The sequence below is a fragment of the Pezoporus flaviventris genome, unplaced genomic scaffold, assembly GCF_033815535.1.
Source record: "Pezoporus flaviventris isolate CSIRO_AGI_PZ_B2104156 unplaced genomic scaffold, CSIRO_AGI_Pfla_v1 ptg000066l, whole genome shotgun sequence".
Classification (NCBI taxonomy): Eukaryota; Metazoa; Chordata; class Aves; order Psittaciformes; family Psittacidae; genus Pezoporus; species Pezoporus flaviventris.
The window spans coordinates 28,455,576-28,466,816 of NW_026892614.1; the positions used below are offsets into that span (position 1 = coordinate 28,455,576).

Genomic DNA, 11,241 nt, shown 5'->3' on the forward strand with positions numbered 1-11,241 from the left:
TAATCAAAATCTGACCCTGCTGTACCATCTTCCAGTTAACACTGCATGAAGGCATTCAGTGAGTTCCTCACAGGCTTCCTTCAAAATTCTAAAGGACAGAAAAACAAATGCATATTATGCTGCCAGAGATGAATGAGGTACAGCTACCATTCATGGCTTTTTGTGCACAATCTGGTCACTCCAAAAGATGGTCATTCTTCAACTGAATTGTTCCAACAGTTCCATGTCCTTTTTATGTTGAGGACACCAGAACTGCACACAATACTCCAAATGAGGTCTCATGAGAGCAGAGTAGGGGCCAGGATCACCTCCTTCAACCTGCTGGTCACGCTCCTTTTGATGCAGCCCAGGATACAGTTGGCTTTCTGGGCAGTGAACGCACACTGAAGCCGGCTCATGTTCATTTTCTCATCAGCCAACATGCCTAAGTCCTTCTCCTCAGGGCTGCTCTGAATCTCTTCTCTGCCCAACCTGTAGCTGTGCCTGGGATTGCTCTAATCTGGGATTGCCCAGGTGGAGGACCTGCAGTTGGCAGTTGCATCAGCCCACCTCACAAGTGTGTCAAGGTCCCTCTGGATGGCACTCCTTCCCTCCAGTATATCAACTGAACCACACAATTCAGTTTGCTTTCATTCCAGATTGCAAATAAAAAAGAGAAACAACAGCAATAAGAATTACATAAACTTAAGCATGTGCTTTTATTTTACATTTTCATGGCACGCTTTGATTTGTAAACATTAAATTACTGGTCCTCTTCTTCATATGCTGAAAAATAAACACCAGACATTTGAGAGCTTTACCTGAGATTTGGAAAAAAAAAAGGAGCGATATGCCATCTTTTACCTTACTCACATACAGTACAATTTTAGGAAGAATTACAAAAAGGAATGTTTTCCAAAATAGGACAGTTTCATTTTAACTATAAAGATGTAGAAAATGCATCAAAGCACCTTAGAATGATCAGCCTTACTCAAAGGACGTTGCAAGTCATCATCTCAAACAATTCCATTAATGCATAGCTGAAACACTGCATCAGTCCTGCAGCAGCATGATATCAACATCATCATGAACGCCTTGTAAAAGTAGTTCGCCTTGATAAGTGATAATCTTCCGTCGTTTTGCAGCCTTAAGAGTTCCCACTAGGGCTTCAAAGAGGTTGGCACACTTTTCATCAGCAAAGAGCACACCAAATTTCACGCTGACTTGTCCATCAGCGTCTAAATCAAAGACACAACATGAAAACACATGCAGATTTTCTTTCAGTTAGGAGATTACTGGGGAAACAAAGTGACATGCTGTCAGAACATTGAAAGTAAACCCCATGGCGTTTCCCAAGGTACTGGGGAGCATACTATGAATGCTGATGATAAAAAGTAGGCAGAACTCCTGCCTTTTTTCCAGAGACTCATATCAAGGACAATATATCTGCTATGTTTATTTTTACTGATGACTTTCTGAAACCTATTACCAGCACAGGCTATTCCTCCTCAAAGCATAAGGAGCAAATAAACTTAAAATAATAAAAATGGAGCATTTTCCCCATTTTTTTCACTTTTTAATATTTAAGGTTCACACTGAAAAAGCTGCAATGTGAATTTATTTCTCATGCAAAGCAAGGATTTTAAAATATGTGTTAAGATTGGCTAGATTATTCCTAAAAGGCAGATGCAGTCACACAAAATGCAAGACATACATAGAATCATAGAATCATAGAATAGTTAGGGTTGGAAAGGACCTTAAGATCACCTAGTTCCGGCCCCCCTGCCATGGGCCGGGACACCTCCCACCAAACCGTGTCACTAAACCATGCACACTTGCTTAGGTTTTGAAAAACAGAACCAAAGGCAATTGAATCAGAACTGAAATATACAAGCAGGTAGCGCATCCTTTCTGGAGAGGGACTTTTTACAAGGGCATGTAGGGACAGGACAAAGGGGAATGGCTTTAAACCTGACAGACGGGAGACTTAGGGTAGACCTTAGGAAAAAAATTCTTCACTCTGAGGGTGGTGAGGCACTGGCACAGGTTGCCCAGAGAAGCAACATCACTGGCAGTGTTCAAGGCCAGGTTGGATGGGGCTTTGAGCAACCTGGTCGAGTGGAAGGTGTCCTTGCCCATGGCAGGGGGGTGGAACTAGATAATCTTTAAGGTCCTTTCCAACCCAAACCATTCTATGCCTCTATGATCCACAAATTGCACAAATATTTCTAAAGAAAGAGGACTTTTAACACTGAAAATCAATCTTAAGAGAAAAAGCTACCTCCTAAGCAAATTCACGGAAGGTTGGCACTATGCCTGTAACTCCTAGATCAGTTCTAGGCATACAGATCAATTCCAAACACCATGATGAATAGAATTGAAGGGTATGAATTCTGAAGTACAGAAGTTACGTTACTAGAAGGAGATGGAAGGAAAAGGAGATGCAAGGAAAAAGTGTAGCTTTCTTCTTTGATGGTTGCTGCAAGTGTTGGAAACCTAAAGGAAAGGGTCACTTTGCAGTTTTATTTTTGTGGGAGCTGGATTTCAGGCCAACATTCTCTGTGCTTCATTTAACTTCATAACAGAACCACATTACAGGATGGGACACAGGGAACACCACAGAGTCCAACATTAAGTGTATATGCATGTTTTCAGGTTATCTGAGCTTGCTTAATTAATTTGTCAAGTTCACACCTTGATATGACTACATCTGTTTGACATGTATGTATAACATAACTACATCTGTCTGTATGGTCAAGAGAAATTACAATACTTACTTCTGGTTCCCAACCGCCGAATCTCCTCAACTAAGAGGCTAACTTCATGTTCCACGTTCATTGTGGTCTGAAAGGTAAATTAAATTTTGATAAAGTTATTAGGAGACCTATAAATCCTTTGTGCTGTCCTGGCCTATTCTCAATTCATCAGGAATATCACAGCACTTTGTAAATCCAAGTAGCCTGGAGACAAATGGCTCCAGGGCAACTGAGATTTCTACCTTGAATGGACAGAGTGCCTCCACACCTCCATATTGGAGGGGAAGTGACCAGAAACTATGACCTCAGTACATTCTAAACATAAATGTAAGGAGCTAATCTCCAAATATGAGAAATGTGAAAAGGCTGGGGGGGAAGAGGGAGGGGGCAGGGGCAGGAAGTTGTTTCAAAGCAAGAGCGTAGGCTGCCACAGAATCAGAGAATCCTGTTAACGTCACAGGTCTTCAGAGGCCTTGCAACTTTGCATCAGTGCCCTCAATAAAAATGGAACATCTTCTATTTTAACACCTCGCTGGGATATGTGGTAGATTTGGTTTTTTAAACCACGCTACAGCTTTCCAGTTATCCTGGCAAGACATTTCCGACATCCATCTGGTAACAGCAGGTAGATGCACGCAGTGCCTGAAAGGACAGCAGCTACCACGTATCTGCTACCAAGAGCAGAACTGAACCAGAGACAAACTATACAAGTGTCCCAAACCAGCCAACATTTATTTCCATTCATAGTGATCCCAAGGAACTACTACACTGCCAAACATCCTGTGCACCCCCTTTCTGTGAAACACAGCTATTTTCATCAACCTGCACCAATGCCTTGCAACAGTTTGCCTATATGAAACTTGGTAGATGGCAACACTACAGTCACACAAAACACTATTTGGCTATAAAGCACCCAGAGTTGTTAACTGCAGGCACCTGAAACGTGTTTTGGGATTTATGCTGTGCAAAGCCGAATAAACACAATGAAAATGTTACATGTAGAACTCCTTAGGCAAAATCTTGTGTCAAGATAAGCACAAGGAACTGCCCCCCCACCCCCCCCCCGGAGTAAAGCATCAAATGCAGCTTCCACAGGTGCTAAGGATGCAGTTGGGAACAAAGGTGCTAGAGATTTTGCACTGAGTGCCTGATAGAGCTCAGTGAGCACCAAGACCTTTACTGTGGTTCAAGAAACCAGGATTTCTGCACAGATCTGGTAAAGAAGCAGAGTTAAAAAATTGACATCTGGATGCACCACAAACTCTTCCCCTTGTTTCTTTTTTTATTGAGTTAAAACTAAGTGACATAGTTCCACCCCCTGATGCCTGACCTATCCAAAAGGTAAAAAACCTTCGTAACAGAGTCTGACTTTCAGAACCCAAATTCACTAGCAAAAATATAGAATCATAGAATCACAGAATCGTTAGGGTTGGAAAGGACCTTAAGATCACCTAGTTCCAACCCCCTGCTGTGGGCAGGGACACCTTACACTAAACCATATCACCCAAGGCCTCATCCAACCTGGCCTTGAACACTGCCAGGGATGGAGCATTCACAACTTCCTGGGCAACCTATTCCAGTGCCTCACCACCCTAACAGGAAAGAATTTCCTCCTTATATCCAATCTAAACTTCCCCTGTTTAAGTTTTAACCCGTTACCCCTTGTCCTATCACTACAGTCTCTAATGAAGAGTCCCTCTCCAGCATCCCTATAGGCCCCCTTCAGATACTGGAAGGCTGCTATGAGGTCTCCACGCAGCCTTCTCTTCTCCAGGCTGAACAGCCCCAACTTCCTCAGCCTGTCTTCATACAGGAGGTGCTCCAGCCCCCTGATCATCCTCGTGGCCCTTCTCTGGACTTGTTCCAACAGTTCCATGTCCTTTTTATGTTGAGGACACCAGAACTGCACACAATACTCCAGGTGAGTTCTCACAAGAGCAGAGTAGAGGGGCAGGATCACCTCCTTTGACCTGCTGGTCATGCTCCTTTTGATGCAGCCCAGGATACAGTTGGCTTTCTGGGCTGCATGCGCACACTGCCTGCTCATGTTCATTTTCTCATCAACCAACACCCCCAAGTCCTTCTCCACAGGGCTGCTCTGAATCTCTTCTCTGCCCAACCTGTAGCTGTGCCTGGGATTGCTCCAACCCAGGTGTAGGACCTTGCACTTGGCATGGTTAAACCTCATGAGGCTGGCATCAGCCCACCTCACAAACGTGTCAAGGTCCCTCTGGATGGCATTCCTTCCCTCCAGGGTATCAACCGAACCACACAGCTTGGTGTCATCGGCAAACTTGCTGACGGCGCACTCAATCCCACTGTCCATGTCAGCGACGAAGATGTTGAACAAGACCAGTCCCAACACCGATCCCTGAGGGACACCACTAGTTACTGGTCTCCAGCCGGACATTGAGCCATTGACCACAACTCTTTGCGTGCAGCCATCCAGCCAGTTCTTTATGCACCGAGTGGTTCATCCATCAAATTGGTGTCTCTCCAATTTAGAGACAAGGATGTCGTGTGGGACAGTGCCGAATGCTTTGCACAAATCCAGGTAGATGACATCAACTGCTCTACCCCTCTCCATCAGTTCTGTAGCCCCATCATAGAAGGCCACCAAATTGGTCAGGCAGGATTTCCCCTTAGTGAAGCCATGCTGGCTGTCACCAAGCACCTTGTTGATTTTCATGTGCCTTAGCATGCCTTTCAGGAGAATCTGCTCCAAGATTTTGCCAGGCACAGAGGTGAGACTGACTGGTCTGTAATTCCCTGGGTCATCCATTTTCCCCTTCTTGAAAATGGGGGTTATATTTCCTTTTTCCAGTCATCGGGAACTTCACCTGACTGCCATGTTTTTTCAAATATGATGGCCAGCGGCTTCGCAACTTCATTTGCCAGCTCTTTCAGGACCCGCGGATGGATCTCATCAGGACCCATGGACTTGGGCACATTCAGATTTTTAAGATGGTCTCAAACCAGTTCCTCTCCTACAGTGGCCCCAAGGTCTTCATTCTCACAGTCCCTGCATCTGCCTTCCAAGACTTGGGTGGTTTGGTCAGAGCATTTGCCAGTGAAGACTGAGGCAAAGAAGTCATTCGGAACCTCAGCCTTCTCCAAATCCTGCGTAGCCAGCTCTTCCGAGAGCTTCCTGAGGGGGCCTACATTCTCCCTAGTCTGTTTTGTATTTGCTATGTACCTGTAGAAACCGTTCCTGTTATCTTTAATACCTCTAGCTAAGTTTAATTCTAACTGAGCCTTAGCTTTCCTAACCTGGTCCCTAGCTTCCCGGACAACATCCCTGTACTCTTCCCATGCCACCTGTCCTTGCTTCCACTTATTATAAGCCTCTTTTTTCAACTGAATTTTCCACAGCAGCTCCTTATCAATCCAAGGAGGTCTCCTGGCCCTCCTGCTGCACTTCCTTCTAGCTGGGATGCAACACTCCTGAGCCTGCAGCAGGTGATCCCTGAATATCAACCAAGAGTCCTGATAGCGTTGATATTCACGCTACCGTGATTAATTTGTCAAACTGCCAGTTCTAATATTAGTCATTACAATAGCATAATTAGCTTCTCAGTAAAGATGTTCTTTTAATTCTAAAGGCTTTTTTAAACTTTCTAAATTCACATCAATTTAAAATTATTTCACCTCAGCTACATACACTGCCAATTTAATCAGATAGCAATATTTAGAATTAAAAAAAAAAATAGTTCTACATTATTATGCAAGACTTTTGAGATCAGAGAACCGCAGCTGCATAAGGAGTGAAGAAGAACGAATTCTAGGTATTTTAAGAACACTGAAATATTTACTTTATGCCGTCACATACTGGGCACACCAACTATCAAGAGTGCATGCCAACTACTAAACTCTTAACATTTCTGATGCCACTACGCTGCTGGAAGCCAGCATGTTTTTTCCGTACACCTACCTAAACTTTTCGCCACCCGCTGGCAATTCACCTCACGGTGATTTAGCACCAGCACACCTCCGCAGCGCCGCACCGAGCTCTCCCGCTGCAGAGCCTGCCCGTACCGCAGAAGATGGCTCCTCGGCCGGACGGACCGCGCTTGGAGGCAGAGCGCGGGCCCCTTCCACCAAGGCACCCCAAAGCCCCGGGGCCTTGCGGGGCAAAGGAGGCCGGGGCTACCACCGCGAAACGGGTCTGCCCGGGAGAGGAGATGCCGCACGCCCTCCCGCCCGCCGCCGCCCGGGCAGCGCCTTTCCCCCGGGGCGGAGGGAAGGACGGCTCCCTGCAGTACTGCCGGCCCGCTCCCACTCCCCGCCGCCACTCACCCGCTGTCGTCGCTGCTATCGCCGGGAGGGGCCTCCGCCAGGCAGCGCGACGGCAGCGGCGGGGCTGGCGGCGGAAGGCGGAGGCAGGGCGAAGGGGCGGGCGGCGGTTACTCGGACTCCGGTGGGGCCTCGCCCCGCCCGGCCGCTACAGGGGCCAAGCCGCTTCCCGGTGCGGCGCCCTCGGTCGGTTTGGTTTGTGCTGTTGCTGGCCGCAGGAGGGCTCCCCCCGCCGGGACCGTTCTGCCCACGGTATGGGGGGCTGCTGGGTGGCAAAGTGCGCCGGGCGCTCCGGCTTTGGCGCCAGACCCGGCTCTCCCTCGGCCCCTGCGTTCCCACTTGAAGGACTGTGTCGTTCTCCGCCACATAAGCGACTTCCAACTTTGTCACATCTACGGATTTCACCAGCACACCGCGTTCTTTTCATGGCAAAGGATTAGTGAGTTTGTTAGGTAAAATGGCTTCCAAGGCCCTTCAGAAACTCTCAACATAATATGCTGCGTTGGTTCAGTCACCTTATATTACTGTACCATGCCTCAAACACTCCATCTCCACTGGCTTCCCCAGGTGACACCATGACACATTCTCTTCTTAGAATTATAGAATCACAGAACAGTTTGGGTTGGAAAGGACCTTAGGATCATCCAGTTCCAAACCCCTGCCACAGGCAGGGACACCTCACCTTAGACCAGGTTGCTCAAAGCCCTGTCCAACCTGGCCTTGAACGCTGCCAGGGGTGCGGCAGTCACAACTTCCTTGGACAGCCTGTTCCAGTGCCTCACCACCCTCACAGGGAAGAACTTCCTTATATGTAACCTAAACTTCTGCTGTTTAAGTTTGAACCCATTGCCCTTTGTCCTATCACTATAGTCCCCGATGAAGAGTCCCTGTCCAGCATCCGGGTAGGCCCACTTCAGATACTGGAAAGCTGCCCACATTTGTTTTCTCCTAGGAAAGCAGTACTCTTTCCAGAGAAAGTGAAGGAGCTAGGTTAACATCATGTACCTTTGGCAAAGTCACATTGCAGTGTATCTAATTTCTCACTCAGTGCCACATCCTTACACGCTTCATTGTGGAGAGAATACAATTTATTTTTTTTCTGTCTTGTATCTCAGTATTTGCTTCTTCTCTTGTCTTTCTTGCTTTCTCTTCACCTCACAGACATCTTTACATCTTCTCTCAAGGACACAGGCATTAAAAGCAAGAGCTGCATTAACTCCTGCAAAGCAGAGAGGCCGCCGCCAACCTGCTAGTCAGAGGCAAGGCTCACACCACATGTCTCTGGAAAATTCTCACTGGCATAGCTCAAGGCATTGCCGTTCCCATCTGTCTCTCCCACCTCCTTATCAGGCATAACTGCCCCTCAAGCAGAGTTGGTATGAGAAGCTATTTCCAGCCCTTGCAATTCACATTTTCATGCATTAGCTTCTGAAGGTGAGGCAGAGATATTTTCTCAGGCTGTGAGCTGTGGCAGTTAGGTCTGTTCCCTTACTACATTCTCCCACCCCTGGTGTAAGGATGAATATATAGCTAACAGCACCTTAAACCACTACAACAAGCTCTGCTACGGCTTGTTTGGCAGAACCTGCAGCTAGATAAATTGATTTGCACAGTGGAAATGATGCCAAGAAGATCACATTTTTTACCACTTTAGGGATGTGTAACTGGAGACCAAAGCCTTTTGCTTTTCAGAGGGATTTTTTTGATGTTGGTGTTTTTATTAAAAGATTATCTTTTCCTTAGAATAAACACTATTTATCAGTAACAGAATCTTTGGTTAGTAAAAAAAAAAAAGAAATAAAATCCCATGCTGCTTTCGGCTCAAGGAGCTATATATTCAACAGCTGACAGTGTATCAAAACATTTTCCTGAACAGAGGAACTGTATTTAACATCACTAAGGGGTACTCTTTTCAAAAAGCAAACCCTGATAGGAAAACAAGTTAAGATTGAAAGGGCTATGTTCCCGAGTCAATAATGAAATTAATGAAATTTAAATCTGTCTGAATTGAATCAAAAGACAATGGAGAATTCTCAGAAAAATGTAGTATCTGGGAAGATACTCATATGCTCTGTGCATATGATGGCATACTTGCTTACATTAAGCCATAATGCTTTTCCTAAGATCTTCATTTTGTTGGCCACACAATGGTAAATACTACAGTAATAAGGATAGACTTTTAAAGAAAATCTGAGATAAACCTTTCAAAAGAGAATCTAATTAGTGTGTTAGCAAATATGGCAAATATTCCAGTTATTTAGCAGCATAGAAGTGCTTATCTTCTGTTTTTATTGTTAACAACATGTTTTCAATTGTATCATGCACATACTCTAGCTTTTTTTAATCATCAGAACACCACTGCATTTGCACAAATAATGTAGACCTTTGCTTTATTGTTATTATGGATATATGGGTTTATGTTTGAGTAATAGATTGGAACTTTTCAGACCCAATGGTGATGAAATCAATGTTAGAAATTCTTTTCTGTTTTGAATTGTAGCCTATAATTTAAAAGAAGCAAATCAGCTATACATCTGAGAAAGATGAACAAAAATCCGTAATTTATAGAATCATAGAATCATAGAATAGTTAGGGTTGGAAAGGACCTTAAGATCATCTAGTTCCAACCCCCCTGCCATGAGCAGGGACGCCTCACACAAACCATGCCACCCAAGGCTCTGTCCAACCTGACCTTGAACATCAACAGGGATGGAGTATTCACAGCTTCCCTGGGCAGCCCGTTCCAGTGCCTCACCACCCTAACAGGAAAGAACTTCTTCCTTATATCCAATCTAAACTTCCCCCATTTAAGTTTGAACCCATTACCCCTTGTCCTATCACTACAGTCCCTAATGAAGAGTCTCTTCCCAGAATCCCTATAGGCCCCCTTCAGATACTGGAAGGCTGCTATGAGGTCTCCACGCAGCCTTCTCTTCTCCAGGCTGAACAGCCCCAACTTTCTCAGCCTGTCTTTATACAGGAGGTGCTCCAGTCCCCTGATCATCCTCATGGCCCTCCTCTGGACTTGTTCCAACAGTTCCATGTCCTTTTTATGTTGAGGACACCAGAACTGCACACAATACTCCAGGTGAGGTCTCACGAGAGCAGAGTAGAGGGGCAGGATCACCTCCTTTGACCTGCTGGTCATGCTCCTTTTGATGCAGCCCAGGATACGGTTGGCTTTCTGGGCTGCGAGTGCACACTGCTGGCTCGTGTTCATTTTCTCATCAACCAACACCCCCAAGTCTTTCTCCAATAAGTTTTTTATCTTATTTTCTTTTAACCCTTTTTTTTTAAGAGGAAGTGCATTTTCTCTGTCTTTTGAAAAGAAAGTGGAATGCAACCAAGTATTGGTCCCCAGGAATACATCAAGAGGTTATCGGCACATGGTATGCTTTCATTACTATTTACGTCACAGCCCTTCTTTCTCATGTAATGTTCAAATAATTCTAGGTAAATAAGTAATCAAAGCCATCTCTTACCATGACAATTAAGGGAACAGTGATGCTGCTGAAGTATGAAAATGAGCTGCTCAGAATCAGGACTATGTGACTGGCTGTGTCCTTATAGGGGCAGCAGAAGAGAGCAGGAAATGTGAAAATTATGGAGATGGTGATTTTCAGTCGTTCTGCTTCCACAAAATGATACTTAATCAACAACAACAACAACAAAAAAAAAGTGCAGAATTGTCCTTTACAAGTCCACAGGACAGACATGGAACTATTGCTCATACATATTTCATATCACTGGTTAAGGTCATCATCGGACTCGTAAGTCATTGCGCATTTTATCTGCATTTACTAAGACAGCTCCCCAAAAGTCATGAGATTCTGCCTTAGAACTGACTATTCTGATTTGACCTTTCTTGGTGTCTCACTGTACTGTTACTGTCCCCCAGGTGCACAGTTTTAAATGAAGGCAGCCAAACAGAGGAATTGTGCAACACAAGATTTAAAAAACATAGCTTGAGAACACCACAGGATATGTACTGGATCCAATCAGTCAATTTAAGCCAACATTTTGCCTCAAGCAGTGACCAGGAGCAGGCATTTGGAAAACAAAACATTATAATCAACAAAATCTGTCAGTTGATCCCCTGGTTTCTCTCCTGGCTCCTGGCACTTACTGGAGCAAGTAATGACTCCATCTTCTCTTTCTCCATCACGTTCATGCCTATAGGTCTCCCATCAGTCATCTTATTTTCAATCTGAAG

General features: G+C 45.1%; 1 protein-coding gene across 1 annotated transcript; it reads right to left on the reverse strand.

Annotated features, from left to right (window-relative positions):
* Positions 1 to 679: 679 nt before the first annotated feature.
* ABRACL (ABRA C-terminal like) lies at positions 680 to 7,101 on the reverse strand. Its single transcript, XM_061471710.1, has 3 exons — positions 7,032 to 7,101; positions 2,757 to 2,823; positions 680 to 1,217 (listed from the first exon to the last, which is right to left on the reverse strand). Exons 2-3 carry the CDS (start codon positions 2,815 to 2,817, stop codon positions 1,033 to 1,035), a joined length of 246 nt encoding a protein of 81 aa, XP_061327694.1. The 5' UTR covers positions 2,818 to 2,823; positions 7,032 to 7,101; the 3' UTR covers positions 680 to 1,032.
* Between the last annotated feature and the right edge of the window lie 4,140 nt (positions 7,102 to 11,241).